Source organism: Euleptes europaea, chromosome 2 (genome assembly GCF_029931775.1).
Source record: "Euleptes europaea isolate rEulEur1 chromosome 2, rEulEur1.hap1, whole genome shotgun sequence".
NCBI classification, from domain to species: domain Eukaryota; kingdom Metazoa; phylum Chordata; class Lepidosauria; order Squamata; family Sphaerodactylidae; genus Euleptes; species Euleptes europaea.
The window spans coordinates 22065891-22083267 of record NC_079313.1 but is presented as its reverse complement, the minus strand read 5'-3'; the positions used below and the strand labels follow the sequence as shown (position 1 = coordinate 22083267).

At 47.3% G+C, this 17377-nt stretch overlaps 1 protein-coding gene across 1 annotated transcript; it reads right to left on the bottom strand.

Moving 5' to 3' along the window:
- Positions 1 to 401: 401 nt before the first annotated feature.
- Positions 402 to 7836, bottom strand: TOR3A (torsin family 3 member A). Its single transcript, XM_056844701.1, has 5 exons — positions 7689 to 7836; positions 6368 to 6633; positions 5420 to 5595; positions 2320 to 2444; positions 402 to 652 (listed from the first exon to the last, which is right to left on the bottom strand). Exons 1-5 carry the CDS (start codon positions 7834 to 7836, stop codon positions 402 to 404), a joined length of 966 nt encoding a protein of 321 aa, XP_056700679.1.
- Positions 7837 to 17377: the final 9541 nt, after the last annotated feature.

The window sequence follows — 17377 nt, the reverse complement described above, 5'->3', positions numbered from 1 at the left end:
AAGCCAAGTCTTGCTCCTATTTGAGGTAAAGAGTTTTTCCATTCAAGACCAACCTGTGCTCCTTACTCAACAAATGAGAAGGGATGGCCCACAGTAACAACCCAGTGATCCTCCAAAACTGTACTTCTCCCTCTCTCTTTGACAGTACCATTAATGTAGATTCCAGCTACATAGTTGTGTATTTGTTGGAAACTCCTCCACGTTTTTTCTGATGAAAGCTCTTTCCGGGCATCTTGCAACTGACAGCAGCTCGTAACAGTTTCTTCCAGCCTGGAAGCCCCCATTTCACGGGAAGATTTAATATTCAGTCGTCGTGCAATACATCTCAGCTAGCCCTTGTGTAAGAGGAAGTGGAACTGGCTGCATTGCAGCATTTTGTGTGCAGTAAAACCCAGACGTTATCAGGGCAGGAAGTAGTTTATGCGCTGGGAGACCGATTTGCAACCTTGGGCAGAGAAAAGCTTCTCCTCTTTGGGAACAAACACCATCATCCTTGCAACCTCATCCAGGGCCTCCTCAGTGAACTGTAGGTCCCGGGCCAAGAAGGCATCCCGAGCACACAGCTTCACATGGCGATGCTCCAGGGGTAGGAAAGGTACCAGGAAGTCAATGAGGTTCTCCTCCAGAAGGCAGCTGTAGGCAGAATCCTCATCTGAAAACAGCACAAAGTACACGTGATACAGGCTATACATGTCTCTACATTGTTACTCCTCGCCAAAAATCCAGATTTGATGTTCTAATGTTATTTTTGCATGTTTCATCCCAAAGGCATGTTTCCAGAACTTGTACAATCTGGGGTACAGAAGTAGTGGAATGGCATGATGAAAAGTAATAAGAATATAAGGAGTAACAAAGCTATATGTGAGGTGGGGCTCATGACCAGAATATGTCTCCAAGGAAGCACAGGTTTGTGCACAAGCAAGATTTTAGTCCTTATGATGCTTAAATATGCAGACAGTGTCTGCAGGACTCTCCATTATTTAACAGATTTGAGTCTAGCCCCTACCTTGAAGCAAGGGCATAAAATCCCTGCTGTTGAATCATGATTCATTCTGTTGAATCATGATTCAACAGACTAGATCCCCAGTGGGGGACCCAGAGAGGCATACATCATTTTTCCCTCCTCCATTGTATCCTTACTACAACCACCCTGTGAGGTAGTAGACATAGTGACATGGTCACCACGGCAGAGTGGTGGGGACTTGAACCTGTGTATCTCAGATCCTAGTCTAACACTCTAACCACTACATCTATATCTCACTGTTCCACTCCAGCGAGCCAGCTTGGTGTAGTGGTTAAGAGTGGTAGTTTGGAGCGGTGGACTCTGATCTGGAGATACGGGTTTGATTCCCCACTCCTCCACCTGAGCGATGGAGGCTAATCTGGTGAACTGGATTTGTTTCCCCACTCCTACACATGAAGCCAGCAGGGTGACCTTGGGTTAGTCACACACACTTAGCCCCACCTACCTCATAGGGTGTCTGTTGTGGGGAGGGGAAGGTGATCATAAGCCAGTTTGATTCTTAAGTGGTAGAGAAAGTCGGCATATAAAAAACAATTCTTCTTCCATCACATGCAATTATAGATTGGAAGTTCCTTGGGGCAGGGATCTGTCATCTTGTATTCTTTAAAATGGCATGTACCTTGATGGCCCCAAATAACTACAGTGGGCTCTAGTGGAGGTCTATGACATTGCACATTTTGATTTCCACAGACTTCGGTCAAAAGCTTCAAAAAAGATGGTTGGTGGGGCATTTGCTTGCAGCTGCTTTCCTGGCTGGGTTGGAAAGCTGTTATTTTCACAGTGCTATCAATCTATGTGTTGCATCCTAGAGTCCTGCCAGCAAAAGACACAGATTCCCCCAAGTCCCAAGGCTTATAGTCCACATTTCGACAGTAGCAAAAATTGGGCAGGGGTGCGGGAAGAGGAGAGGGGAGAGCCTACGGCAATAAGATACCATTGTGATCAAATATGCTTACAATTTAGAGTTGCTTTACATGTTGGCTACAGTAGCAAACACCTGCTGTCCTCTGTGCATACAGGGGAACAGTTCCTATCTCATGTAGCAACAGAGTTCTGTTTGCCTGACAGGGAATCACAGCCAGTGCTGGCCTGCTGTCAAGCATAATGCATATACATTGTAAGAAAACCATGTGTAAAGCAGGGTAGGAATTAATGCCAGTGCTTCACATTAGTGGCTTGAGCCCAATCCACCACGCTGTATTCACATGTCCTGCTTTTTTCTCCTGGCAAAGCAAGAAGTGGCCTTCTGCTCCCCAAAAAGCCGTTGCATGAGGAACACCTGCAGAGCATCTCACCTGCAGAGTCCAGCAGCTCCGTCCTCAGGTAGCGTTCTAAATACTCCAGGGTGATGTCCTCTCGGGCTCGACCAGCTCGCCAGAAGTCTAAGGCTACCTCGTTGATGATGTTGCCTCCAGTGTTACTGAAAAGCAGGGAGGGGAATAGCAAAAATTATTTATTGGGGGGGGGGGAATTGTGGCACCTTTCCAGGGAACCTGCCCAATTTCTTTGGACCTACAGGGGGGTCCAGTGGACCCTTAACAAGCAACTTCTCTTGGCTTCCTCACCAAAAGATAAAACAGACCAAATGCACAGCTGAGCACCCGAGGAAGCTCTTCACAACTTCCCTAGACCTGCCAACCTAAAGGCAGAACAGAGAAGAGGGGAAGGAAGCTGCTGGTTGTATAGCCCACCCTCCTGTTCGTGATGACCCGACCCCTATCCCATGAACAATTTCCCCCCGAAACAATGCTTTCCCCTCAGTACCACCCATCCCAGGTTCAGAAGCCATTCCCTACTCTAGGATCAGGCAACCGACCACCCTAGGAAGCAGGAGAGGGGCAGGGGAAAACAACCAGCCTGGCAACCGACCACCCTAGGAAGCAGGAGAGGGAAAGGAGAAAACAACCAGCCTGCAAAGGCAACTAAAGCTAGCTGGTTGAAAAGCTAATACAGAAACTTTGTAAAGTAGGTCTGGGCTGAGAGCTTCCCAAAGGCCCCCTTAGTGATCTGCTCCTCGCATCCTTCACACAATGCATAGTTAAATTGTGGAACTCCCTGCCCCAGGATGTGGTGATGGCTGCCAACTTGGAAGGTTTTAAGAGGGGAGTGGACATGTTCATGGTAAAAGGTAAAGGTCCCCTGTGCAAGCGCCGGGTCATTGCTGACCCATGTGGTGACGTCACATCCCGACGTTTACTAGGCAGACTTTGTTTACGGAGTGGTTTGCCAGTGCCTTCCCCATTCATCTTCCCTTTACCCCCAGCAGCTGGGTGCTCATTTTACCGACCTTGGAAGGATGGAAGGCTGAGTCAACCTTGAGCCGGCTACCTGAAACCGACTTCCGTCAGGATTGAACTCAGGTCATGAGCAGAGCTTGGACTGAAATACTGGAACTTACCACTCTGCGCCACGGGGCTCAGTTCATGGAGGAGAGGGCTATTCATGGCTACGAGTCAAAATGGATACTAGTCATAATGCATACCTATTCTCTCCAGGGTCAGAGGAGCATGCCTATTATCTTAGGTGCTGTGGACCACAGGCAGGACAATGCTGCTGCAGTTGTCTTGTTTGTGGGCTTCCTAGAGGCCCCTGGTTGGCCACTGCGTAAACAGACTGCTGGACTTGATGGGCCTCGGTCTGATCCAGCATGTCCTTTCTTATGTTCTTATCCTTCTTTTAACATGCCATATCCCCAGTGTGACTGCAATGGGGCACGAAGGTGTACAGGAAAATGGGCAGCTGCCAGTGTAGAAGCACAGGTGATGGGGAAGCAGGCTTCCACTAGTCAGGGGGAGGAGGCAGGCTGTTGAGGCTTGAGCGAAAAGGATTTGGCCAACCCTGCTCTGCACTCAGAAGAAGGTGCACATCAAGGTTGTGTAACACTGGCATGTCCCAATTGTGTATCTGCAGGAGATGCTGAGGCTGTGGTAAGACTTGGCCCTACTCCAACCCACTGAAGTCAGCAAAAGGGCAAGAGATCTGGCAGGGAGCCCAGCAATATCAAAGGGGTGTGTGGGGGGAGGGGGTGAATGGAGCAAGCCAAACAGGAAAATTGGAAGAGGACAGTTTGTGCAGAACGTGGAGTACAACACACAACTACAGGAAGCTGGAAGTCTTCCCATATTTCCCCAAAACAAAAAGGAGGTAAGAGAATGAAGAACAAAAATGCTTATAAAGCACAATTGGTTCACAATCTCTCCGTCTGTTATAAAAATCACCTGTACTGGATAAATCATAAAAACACTGGGTTCAATCACATGGATCCGTTCCACTAATAGCAATGCCTTTCCCTGTAATGACCATCTTCCTCTGAGGAAAGAGGCCCTCATAAGAGAAAGTCACCTTATGTCAGGACAAATCTCCGATATTAGCTGAATGGACCCCACAGAATCCAACCCACTAAATATTCAGATTTTCACAGTTCACATGGGCTTGGATCCTACAGTGAATCTCTGCTGATGGTTTCCATCAGTGGTATGGGACTCCCTTGGCTACCCTCCCACTGCAGCCCAAAGTGCTGCCCCAGGGGGACCTCTAGGAACAGCTTGAGTGAGTAGTTGGAAGTCTGCAACTAATGGGGGAAATTGCCTACCTCGCCCCCAATTAGCAGAAATTTTCCACATGATGTAACCCAGGGTTCCCCAACTTGGTGCCTGTGGGCAATATGGAGCTCACCAGTACCTCTCCTGGTGCCTGGTAGTCTTTTCAGAAAGTGGGGTGGGCTCATCAAAAGAAGGACTTACTATTAGATGCCTTCATTCCAATGAATGGGTTTTCCGTATCTGTAGCGCTTGCAGCCACTGGAGGATCAGGAGAACTGGTAAGCACCTGGGCTTTCCTTATTTAGTGTGTGGTTCTATTCCCCTTTCAGGCTTTCCTTCTTTTCATGTCCCCTTTTCTTTCTCCTTTCTCTTTATGTGTTCAGCCAAGCAAGACTTTTGTAAAGCAAGGAGGGAAGTATTGCATTTGGTTCTGCCTCCTGCAGCAGCCATTTTGGATCTGGCTCCATCTCAACATCCATTTTTGGGGTGGTGCTCACCATCCCCTATCAATATTCTGAGGGTTCCCACAGGATGAAAAAGATTGTGGATCCCTGATCTAACCCATGATGTCATTGTCTTCTTAAAATGCCACTGTAGTTTAATACCTTCTTTTAGTGATATTAACTGTACTGAGATGAAAGATGTGTACACAAATGGATCTATCTGAAAAAATATATGCCCATAAGTATATTTGTGTGATGCTGGCATATATAATATGAGGTCTATGAAGTATCAAGTATGTTTTTTTTTTTACTTGAATAGATGTCTCTAGATTTTGGTCAAGACACTGCTCCTTCTCGAGCAGTCAGACTTCTAACCCCTTCTACAACCTTATCCTTTGACAAAAATTTACCTCAGGAACAGAAAGATGGACCGCCGGTAATCCACTTTATCAACACTGTCATAGTGATCCAGGTAGGGTTTGATGGCATCTAGAAGGCTGACATGAAGTTTTTCTGCCTCATCAAATATAAAGAGTGACTGCTGACATGACTGCACCGTCTCACTGATCTGCTTTGCCAGTTGGACCTGAGTGGACAGATGGAGCTGGTGTGAGTCACAACGCAGGAAATGATGCACAGAGCAGAAGCAACAGATAGCAAGACAATCTATATATTTATTCGTGAACAGGTCCCGGAGTGCAGATGAAAAAATCCACACATTGGGCCAGATGCAGCAAGAGGAGTTTTTGCAAATGTGGGATGCCCAGGTTTGCATAAAAACCCTGAAACATTAAAAAAAAAAACATACAGGGAGATTTCCAAAAACCCTAAAGCAGAGAAATGATGTGCAACTCAAACAAAAAATGCTGACAGATCTCACAAGTGTTGTGAGATCTCACAAGTGAGCAGAAAGCTAGTCCTGCACACTTTCTGCTCCAAGCCTTCTCTACCACCACCAGCCAGGGGGGGTCTTGGAGGGGGTCTGATCTTGAAGCAGAAACTATGTCTACGGCACTTTCTTCTCCAACCCGCCCCCCCCCCCAAACTGGCTGCTGGAAAGGAAGGTGAGAGAAAAGTTTGTCCAGCATGCTTTCTGCTCCCAGCTGAACCTCTCCCCAAATCATCTGGCCACTTATCATATCAGAGCCACAGGGACCAGCAAGGGAAGGGAGAATGGGATGTCCCATCTCCCATGAGTGGAAGGTGGTATATTGTATTAGATGCAGGAAGGCCAGGATTCAACTATTGTACTATTATACAACTGCAAAATGCTAAGAAAGTTCTCACTCAACACTGGTCCTCCTCTGTAGCTTCCCTAGCATTCTTGTCAATTTGCCTCTGACAAAAACACATCTCACCTTGTACAAGTCCACAGATGTTGGATGGGGGAAGTGGAATAACGAGATGAAGACCTTGACACATTCACTCTTCAGGCCATCACGGTAAAGGTGTTCCGCTATTAGCCGGGCCACAAAATTCTTGCCAGTACCAGACCAGCCATGGAAAGAAAGGGCCAAGGCTTTTTCTGGCTGGGGTGTCTCCAGGAAGCCTTGAACTGCTTTCAGAACAACATCTCTTGCCAAGTGTTGTCCATGAAGTCGCCTGCTAAGATCCAGCTCCAATCCTATCCAAAAGAGGAGGAGGAGAAATACTGTATGCATACTGTACACAGCTGAGAGAGGAGGCACACAGTGAAAAAAAAGGCATAATTGTTAGGAGTTCATTCCCTAAAATCAGAGCTGTGTCAATGATGCGGAAACAAGAAAAAGAATGAACAGCTCCACAATACAGTGCTGGCTGCAGCTGGCTTCCTAAAAATCTAATTTTAAAAAGCAAGTTTCTAACCCTTATGGATAGGAAGGCATGTTTATGGTTGTCTCAGAGATCAGAAGAGGGGCGAAATAAGATTACCTGTAAAGTGTCAATGTTCCTCCTTATTTCTATTCAAGTATTTATACCCCGCTTTTCTCTCTGAGGGGACCCAAAGCAGCTTACCAAAAAACCGCACTGTATAAATAAACTAAGAAGCAGACAACATCCTGGACTGCTGGGCTGGTGTGTCCTAAGGCACAGGCAGCAAACCATGACCAAGGGCCAAGACTGAACTTCTGGTTTCTCAAAGTGACTGAGAAGTAGAATAAATTGAGCAAAATCATAAACTCAGGCTGCATTTGAAACTTGCGTAATTCCTACAAGTTGCAGAATCCAGCTTCTCTTATTGCAGAATACAGGTTACATTAGAACACAGAACTTTCTGTGAGCGCAGAATGTGTAATATACAGTCCTGTCTTGTTATGTTTGTTTACTGGAAGACTTGGCACATGCAAAAGGTATCTGTGGCCAGTTGTAATGTCCCAGCCCTTGATGGGACCTTTTTCCTCCTTGGCCCCAATCCCATTAGAGCTGGCCAAACTAAGCTGAAAGCAACGGAATAAGTTATCTGTAACTAACTTGCACCATTGATTCTGACGGGCCCCAGTCACAATTAACTTTAGCCATATTCTCAAGGCTGCGGGAGAAATCACATTATGGGAGCTCTCCTAAGCAGGCTTCCCAGAACTATATCCCATTTTATTCAATAGAAGTGTTCTTAGGGATGCAGCCTGTGCTACCTAGGGCAGCACTGTGTGGGGGAGGAGGGCTGGGATTATTCCACACCTTCTGGAGAGTATCCTTTACCTGTGACGTTGTTGGTCACCCTGCAGTCTCCCGTCGCACAACATTTGCCAAAGCTGCAGTACCAGCTGGAGAGGATCTCCCTCATGACGGGCATATGCCACCCTAGAAGAAAGTCAACCCCATGTTGTAAAAGAAAGAAGCAAGCCATCCTTTCACTTATGAAGATGGTCCCATGTTTTCCCCTCTCTCACACATTCACAAATCTTACAAAATTGATGTTTGTTTTGGATTCAGGATGGACAAAAAAAATAAGTTTCAGGACAGACAAAAGGAATATTTCTTTACCCAATGAATGATTAAAATGTGGAATTAACTGCCAGTGGATGTAGTGATGACCACATAAAGCTTTAAGAGAGGAGGAGAGCTAGCTCATAGGTGACAGGGAAGGGCAAGGTAAACTGAGACTAGGATAGCTCTGGAGTTGACCTTTCTTTATAAAACTTCTCAGTCTCCTTTCGTAGAAAACAGCACTCAGAGCAGCTTCCAAACCACCCATTGCAACCTTAACAATAACTAAGCCAGCCTCATAAGAGTGTTATCATGAAGCGCTATATTAAAATAACTACAAATAGTTGCACTGAAGAAGAAGAAGTGGTTTTTGTATGCTGGCTTTCTCTGCCACTTAAGGGAGAATCAAACCGGCTTACAATCACCTTCCCTTCCCCACAACAGACACCCTGTGAAGTAGGTGGGGCTGAGAGAGCTGTGACTAGCCCAAGGTCATTCAGCTAGCTTCGTGTGAAGGAGCGGGGAAACAAATCCAGTTCACCAGATTAGTCTGCTGCTCATGTGGAGGAGTGGGGAATCAAACCCGGTTCTCCAGATCAGAGTCCACCACTCCAAACCACTGCTCTTATCCACTACACCATGCTGGCTCTCTACACCACGCTGGCACTGCACGCTGAGGCCCTGCTAAAATTTAGAGTTTGTTTCCACTTGTCCCCTAAATTTCCACGTGGTTGCAGTATGGAACACCTCAGTCCATTTCTGCAAACCTGTTCTCAGAAGCTACCTGATTTGATTTGTTGTTACCTTTCGGTTAAAATGTGGCCCAATGTGATGTATAAAAAGTATGCAGAAAACAGCACAAAACAAAAGGTACTGCGCAGTAAGAGTCAACACTGTATAAAACAGCTCTAAATACCTGTGTTTCCCCCACCCCCACCCCCAGCCATGCATCTGCTGAAGGGTGCTCTGCCTCAGGAAAGCTGCTGGAGCACATGTTCTTTGTGCCACCGGCCTCTTGTCTTATTCTGCTGCAACAGACGAAACCCTCTGAACCAAAGCGAGAGAGACCAGCACACTTACCCCTTCGCCCCAAACGAAGGAGCTAAACCTAGGCAGGAGAACAGCACCCTGAGGCGCTAGTGGGGACTGTACCACTTCAGACTACATGCAAAGGAATCTGTTTTTAAGCAAAGGCTCCCATACTTCAATAACTCTGTCAGCGGGAAGAGCTGCAGGGCATGCAAAGTCTGAAACCTTTCTTGCTCTGAAGGGCAGCTCAGTTTTTTGTTTGCAAGCAACGCTGGCATCACAAAAGTGTGACTCCCCCCCACCCACTGACCGAAGTGGTACAAGCTCGTCCTGGCGGCTCACTCTCGGGCAGGTGCAAAGCAGACTTTGAATGATGGACCAGCCCACACGGAGGGAGGCAGGAAGTCATAATCCTAAGAACAGAAGAAAGGCCCTGCTGGATCAGTCCGAGGCCCAACAAGTCCAGCAGTCTGTTCACACAGTGGCCAACCAGGTGCCTCCAGGAAGCCCCCAAATAGGACGACTGCAGCAGCACCATCCTGCCTGAGTTCCACCGCACCCAATATAACAGGCATGCTCCTCTGATCCTGGAGAGAATAGGTTTGCAGCATGACTAGTATCCATTTTGACTAGTAGCCATGAATACCCCTCTCCTCCATGAATATGTCCACTCCCCTCTTAAAGCCCTGCAAGCTTGCAGCCATCACCACATCCTCAGTAAATGCAACCAAAATGCTCTAAAGCGGCCTGAATCTCCTCCTCCTCCTGTCCCTGCTCTTCTGGCTCTATCGATTCATGAGCTCCTGCCCTCTTGGAATGCCGCTTTTATGAGCAACTTCGATCCCATTATATCTCTCCCCTTTTGACATATAAAGCTAATGCCTCTGTGTCTGACATTATGCCTTTTTTACTAAGTGACAGGGATCCCGGGCTACACTGTCCGTGGCAAGATCGGTTTCGGTCGTGACATCCCTCCAACATTAGAGACATGCTGCTCAAGAGCAATGGATCAAGGAGCTTCCAAGGGAGAAAGGAAAGGAATCGCCTCCTTCCCTCCTGCGGCGGTGACCTGCAGGGCTCTGAAAGGATAACGTGTGAATAAGCGTTCTCGTGGAGAAAAGCGAAAACAACAGCTCTTCTTTTATATATATATATATATATATATATATATATATATATATATATATATATAATAAAAATTATTAATTTTTATAACATAACACATAAAACAAGAACAAACAAATACAATAAAAATATTGGTTCTTGTGGGTTATCCGGCTGTGTGACCGTGGTCTTGGTATCCGGTTGCACAGCCCGGATAACCCACAAGAACCAATGAACTCTGACCATGAAAGCCTTCGACAATACAATACAAAATAATATAAGGGGGGGGGGGAAATTAACAAAAGAAAATACAAAAGAGCATCTCTATATACTTATGAATACGCTCGCAGTTGCAAAATTAGAAAGACCAAAAAGACACCCCTTCGCCCTCCACCCACCTTAAAAAAGCGACCCATCACCCGGCTTCCCAAGAAGCGTCTGAACAGTTTTAAAAATATCCACGAACAGTGAAAGATAAGAATATTGCAACGAGTTTCTACCACTCGCTAATTAAAAGTAGTAAAACCGCCGCTCTTCTGACCTGGCTTGTCCAGCGCGCGCCGGCCCCGAGGGCCTTCCTCCTCCTCCTCCTCCTCCTCCCCCTGGCACTCCTCCTGCTGCCCCAGGCGGCAGCCCACCAGGCGCCAGCAGCGGCGGGCGAGGGCGCGCACGGGGCCCAGGGGCTGCTGCTGCAGGCGCGGCTCGCGCTGCGCCTCTTCGCCGCCCTGCCCGGCGCGCGCCTGCCCGGCCAGCAAGGCCAAGCAGAGGCAGCAGCGCAGCAGCCCACGCGCCATGGCCCCGGGGCGCGCGCGCGTGTGCGCGGGGGACCACCAGGCGGCGCCGTTGGGTGCAGCGACGCCGCGGCCCCGCGCTCCGCCGGGAGGGTGACCGCGTCGCTGCAGCCGCCCCGCCGGCCTGGTGCTCTCCTTTTCCTCGCCGCCTCGGACGGGGCCGGCCTCTGGCACCGCCCCGTTCCTGGCGAGGGGCCGGGGGGCGGCGCCGAGGCTGGGCACCCGATGGCAGGGGGAGCGTGGCGTCTCGCCGGAAGGTCATGCAGGAGCCCGCCTTCAGGGCTAACAGGGCGCATGGCGGAACCCGCTGCGCTGACTCAGGGCGACCCTGTGTTTGTGTGTGTGTGTGTGTGTGTGTGTGTGTGTGTGTGTGTGTGTGTGTTAAGTGCCGTCAAGTCGCTTCCGACTCACGGCGACCCTATGAATGAAAGTCCTCCAAAACGTCCTGTCTTGGACAGCCCTGCTCAGATCCTGCAAACTGAAGGCCGTGGCTTCCTTTATTGAGTCCATCCATCTCTTGTTGGGTCTTCCTCTTTTCCTGCTGCCCTCAATTTTTCCTAGCATATTATATTTATTATATTATATTATATATATTATATTCTGCTGCAGTCGTCTTGTTTGGGAGCTTCCTAGAGGCACCTGGTTGGCCACTGTGTGAACAGACTGCTGGGCTTGATGGTCTGATCCAGAATGGCCTTTCTTATGTTCTTATGGAGGATGGGGCCTTCCATGGCTGCTGCTGTGTGTGTGTGTGTTAAGTGCTGTCAAGTCGTTTCCGACTCACAGCGACCCTATGAATGAAAGTCCTCCAAAACGCCCTGTCTTGGACAGCCCTGCTCAGATCCTGCAAATTGAAGGCCGTGGCTTCCTTTATTGAGTTCATCCATCTCTTGTTGGGTCTTCCTCTTTTTCTGCAGCCCTCAACTTTTACTAGCATATTATATTATATTATATTCTGCTGCAGTCGTCTTGTTTGGGAGCTTCCTAGAGACACCTGGTTGGCCACTGTGTGAACAGACTGCTGGGCTTGATGGCCTGATCCAGCATGGCCTTTCTTATGTTCTTATGGAGGATGGGGCCTTCCATGGCTGCTGTGTGTGTGTGTGTGTGTGTGTTAAGTGCCGTCCAGTCGCTTCCAACTCACGGCGACCCTATGAATGAAAGTCCTCCAAAACGCCCTGTCTTGGACAGCCCTGCTCAGATCCTGCAAATTGAAGGCCGTGGCTTCCTTTATTGAGTTCATCCATCTCTTGTTGGGTCTTCCTCTTTTTCTGCAGCCCTTAACTTTTACTAGCATATTATATTATATTATATTCTGCTGCAGTCGTCTTGTTTGGGAGCTTCCTAGAGACACCTGGTTGGCCACTGTGTGAACAGACTGCTGGGCTTGATGGCCTGATCCAGCATGGCCTTTCTTATGTTCTTATGGAGGATGGGGCCTTCCATGGCTGCTGTGTGTGTGTGTGTGTGTGTGTTAAGTGCCGTCAAGTCGCTTCCGACTCACGGCGACCCTATGAATGAAAGTCCTCCAAAACGTCCTGTCTTGGACAGCCTCGCTCCGGTCTTGCGAATTGAAGGCTGTGGCTTCCTTGATTGCACTGGTTCCCAACTGGGGGGGTCTGCAAGAACTAAATTAAGGTCCGCGAAACAAAAGTTATAAACCCATAGCAAATTAATACTTTCCATTAAAAGTTCTCTATTATAAAAAATATATATTCAAATATTATTCTAAGTTTAATGCTTAACTAACAGTTATGGTTAAAGTTTATTTTCAAATTCTCGGAATTTTTATTTTGGACCTTGGGGTCCCTGCACCGAACAAAAAAGTCCTAGTGGTCCCTGGTCAAAAAAAGGTTGGGAGCCCCTGCTTTATTGAGTCCATCCATCTCTTCCTGGGTCTTCCTCTTTTCCTGCTGCCCTCCGCTTTTCCTAGCATGACTGTCTTTTCCAGTAGTAGCAAAGAGCAAGAGTCCAGTAGCCCCTTAAAGACTAACAAAAAATGTTTTTGTTAATCTTTAAGGGGCTACTGGACTCTTGCTCTTTTCTACTACTGCAGACAGACTAACACGGCTACCCACTGTGAATTGTCTTTTCCAGTGACTCTTGTCGTCTCATGATGCGACCAAAATACGATAGCCTCAGCTTAGTCATTTTAGCTTCTAGGCTTGATTTGATCTAGAACCCACTGATTTGTTTTTTGGGCAGGCCAGGGTATCCATAACACTCCCCTCCAACACCACATTTCAAAGGAGTCTTTTGTCCTGTTCAGTTAATGTATTTCTGATATGGCTGTATTATTGTATTAATTCCCAATGTCAATAACACAGTAGGAGGTTGAGAGTTCAAAGCAGTTTGTTTATTAGGCCGATATACACACCGGGTGAGAACTGCCCCAAATGCGCAGGACAATTCACACAGAGAACAAAGGATTACAACAACGTTTACAACTTTGGGTCAGGGATGTTTGCCCATTGGTTGTCTATGTCACTTTAATTAGCATAGCGTATAGATATTGGTCAAAGCAAGCATTTGGTCTCTAAGCAAGCATTAAGTCTTGTGATTTAGAGACCACATTCCTAAGGATGTAGGTAAGACACGGTTTTTCTCTACTGGTGATCGGCCGTACCAGGCAGCAATGTAGTCTTTTGTTTTGGCAGCTCATAATGGCGTCTGCCAGACTCATGCTAACCCTAATGATTACACATTAGGGCATCTGTTCCAAGGATCAATACTTCACCCCTTATACCTGGGGCTGCATGTCAATGACATATATGTGCTCTCACATGGTATTGTGCTAGATGCTAACCCTTATATCCTGGACTTAGCATCTTTATAAGTGCGAGTATGCGGACTGAGCATAAAAGCATACATTTCCAATACATTTCCCATAGCATATAATGATTTCAGGCATTACATTTCCATGCTGATCATTCAGCATGCCTAACGGTGCTTTAAATTTCCCTTTGATTTCTTGGATCTTGTGGAACAGATCTCTTGTTCTTCCTTCTTTGTTGTTCTCTTCTATTTCTTTACACTGGTTATTATAATAGGCCTCTTTGGGTCTACGTGCGAGTTGCTGGACCCTATCACCCCAAAATGTCCTATCTTTAGCAGCCTTGCTCAGGTCTTGCAAATTTCAATGGGCTTCGACTGGAGTAACTTTCCTTAGGAATGCACCGTAAGTCACCTGGTTATCACCTTCCGATGTGGCTGGGGTGGCCAAGGCAGATATGGTGCACAGATAAACCACACCTTCCTTTGAAATGTGGTGTTGGAGGAGAGTGTTACAGATACCGTGGATGGCCAAAAAAAGACAAATCAGTGGGTTATAGATCAAATCAAGCCTGAACTGACCCAAGAAGCTAAAATGACTAAACTGAGGCTATTGTATTTTGGTCACATTATGAGAAGGCAAGAGTCACTGGAAAAGACAGTCTTGCTAGGAAAAGTTGAGGGCAGCAGGAAGAGGAAGACCCAGCAAGAGATGGATGGACTCTATAAAAAAAGCCACAGTCCTCAGTTTGCAAGACCTGAGCAAGGCTGTCAAAGAGAGGACATTTTGGAGGACATTGATTCATAGGGTCGCCATGAGTCGGAAGCGACTTGACGGCACTTAACACACACACAATCCTACCCCCTAACCCCCCTTCCTTGCTCAGATTCCATGGCAAATCTGACAAAATTCTAGTAGGTGAGATCTTCAGACAAGTTTGCTTCTGAAATTCCCTCTCACTGGAAAAGAAAATAATGCTAGGAAAAGTTGAAGGCAGCAGAAAAAGAGGAAGACCCAAAATGAGATGGATTGATTCTATAAAGGAAGCCATGGCCCTCAGTTTACAAGACCTGAGCAAGGCTGTTAATGAGATGACGTTTTGGAGGACATCTTTTAAAATCTTGTAACTTTTATTAATTTTCACTTATGCTGGTAACCTCTTCTTTAAAGCAAAAATTATATAAAAATGATATATCCCATACAAGTTCCTTTAGAAGCTGTAACAGAAATATCACTTCAGTTCATCTGTAACACTTTTACATAGAAAACATTTTACCATTATGTTGAAAATTTGTCAGGACCAACTCTTACAAAACAAACAAAAAACTCAGGAATGAAACCTTTTGCACCATCAAATCAGTCACGGGATCGAAGTTTTCATTCCTGGAGAATCCTCGGTCAAAACTTCAGTCAGTCATCTGAAACACTTGGCCTTCAAGCAACCCTGAACACAGGCCAACAGCACAAAGTAGTCATACATAATAGTCCACTGGCTACATCTTAAAATGGGAAAAAGCTCAGTTGGTGTTTATTGTGTTAGCAAGACAGAAAGTTCCTTTGAAAGAGAAAACAAATGTTATCTTTCTCAGATTTCCAGACAAGCAAGGCAGTCCAAGGCAAGGGGGTGGAGACAAGCAAAAATCTCTTCATGCCAAGTAGCTCCCCCAGCCTAGGTCAGGTTAATAAGGAAGAACAGTCTTTATTGTCGGATCACAGACTTGTGTATCAAGCTAGCAGGCAAGCCAGCTAAGGAACAGCTTTCAATCCACCTGTGAAGAGCAGAGAACTTCCTTCCCTCTTAGTCCTAAAGTGCAGTTACCTGGATCAAGGAGGACCGGATCCAGACCAAAACATTTGTAAAGAAGGGAATGATATTTGCCTCTCTTTAAAGGGCGAAAACGCACGGTCGCTTTATCCTCCTTTAATCCCTGTTTTAGCCAGGATCGAACTCACATTAGGCGAAACGCAGGCGTTCGATCCAGGCTGAATCCTGGCTGAAACAGGGATTAAAGGAGGATAAAGCGACCATGCGTTTTCGCATAGTCTGCTTCCACACTGAAGTTGTCTAAACTTTGTTTCCCTCCCCGCAATAATCTTTAGTGGGAACAGGCTAATTTATTTGTGGCTCCTTCTCAAGAAACCCCTCCTTCGGCATCTGGCCAGCGGGAAGGGGTGCCAGATTGACTCACAAGACTGCGCTGCACCCTTGGCTTCCAGGCTGCGCTGGTTCGACAGGTTCCCTTGGACTTTGATGGTGGGGAAAGTGGCAGGGTGTGTGTGTGTGGCTGCCCTCCAGATCTCCTCGAGAGACCTGCCCTGAGGAGCCCAGGGGAAGGCGGTGAGAGACAAAGGCAACAAGACGGAGGGGCGTCTCCTCCAGTTTGGGGCTGCTGCTGACGCTCTTCCAGCCCCTCGGGATTGGGGAAGGCAACTTTGGATGGCATAGCCTTTGGAGGGGCAGCAGAGGCTGCCCCTTCTAGGCAGCGCTTCTTTGCCGCCCTTCTTTGTGCTGCCTTTTGGAGGACGTTGATTCATGGAGGCCTTTTATGCACGGCTGTCTCCCTTGCCACACCCCTCTGATGACTTCAGGTCTTTGTGTTGATTGTGCATGCCGTTTCTGACTGTCAGAGGTCACCTCGCTCTCCCCCTGCATTTCCCTACATTTTGTACGCGTTTTCAACTTTGAGATAAAACAGGTCTCTGAAAACGTGGGCAAAACACGGGGAAAGGCAGGGGAAGAGCAAGGTGACCTCTGACAGTCGGAAATGGCATCCATCAACACCACAAAGACCCAGCCATGCATAAAAGACCAGGTCACTATAAGCAGAAGTGACTTCACCGCACTTAACACCCACACACCCAACCCCAGGCTTGCCTCCTCCACCCAGCACCATGTCAAGGTTACAAGTCTGTCAGATTCGTTTGACAGGGCAGGATAGATCAGTGGGATCTAATGATGATGTAATCAGCCTGGAAAGTACCTGGGGAGCTAGAGAAAGCTGGCCTGATCCAGCTATAGCCAGGTGGCTGATGCAATGCAGTAGCAATGTCAGGATGACTAGGTACCGGTATCTACTGTGATTGGTGGCTGCGTCCACCAGGTGTATATATTGAAGGGAAACCTCAGTTCTATGCGGGATGCTATGAGCGGAGTGTGTGAAAGAAGTATCTGTATTATATCTTTGCACTGTAAAATAAACTACACTTTTCTAAGTAGCAGAGGACTTTGATGGTTATTCTGGACAGGCTGCCAATCCGCTTGGCTTCCGCGTCACACCAGGCCGCGATCTGACTGGCAGCTCTTGCTCACCTCTGGGGAGGGAGAGCAAGCTGGAAAAGAGCAAGGGACGTGGCAGGGTTGGCGACACGCTGGCTTGGCTGGATACAGGTGCCCGGGTGCTGGGGCCTGCGACTGTGTACGCTGCTCATCGCCAGAGCATGTGCCGCTGAGTGAAAGGGTAGAGAAACTGGGGCCCAGTGGGGAGTGGATGGGATTTGCCTTGCCATTCCACACTTGTTTACAGCTAAGTTTGAATTCAGATTCAGGAATGAATGCAGGCTGACACGTTTCATAGATAGCAAAATATATTTCATTTCAGTAGAGCAGTGTTGATCGTGTACATCTTTTTCACAGGCTGGAACAGGTCACAACATATAGTTCAATACATTTTGGAATCAATAACAGAATTATGTCCTTCCCCTTCATAGGCAACTTGCAACTGATGGGAGCTGTGCAGATCTCCAAAGATATATATTTTTATTCA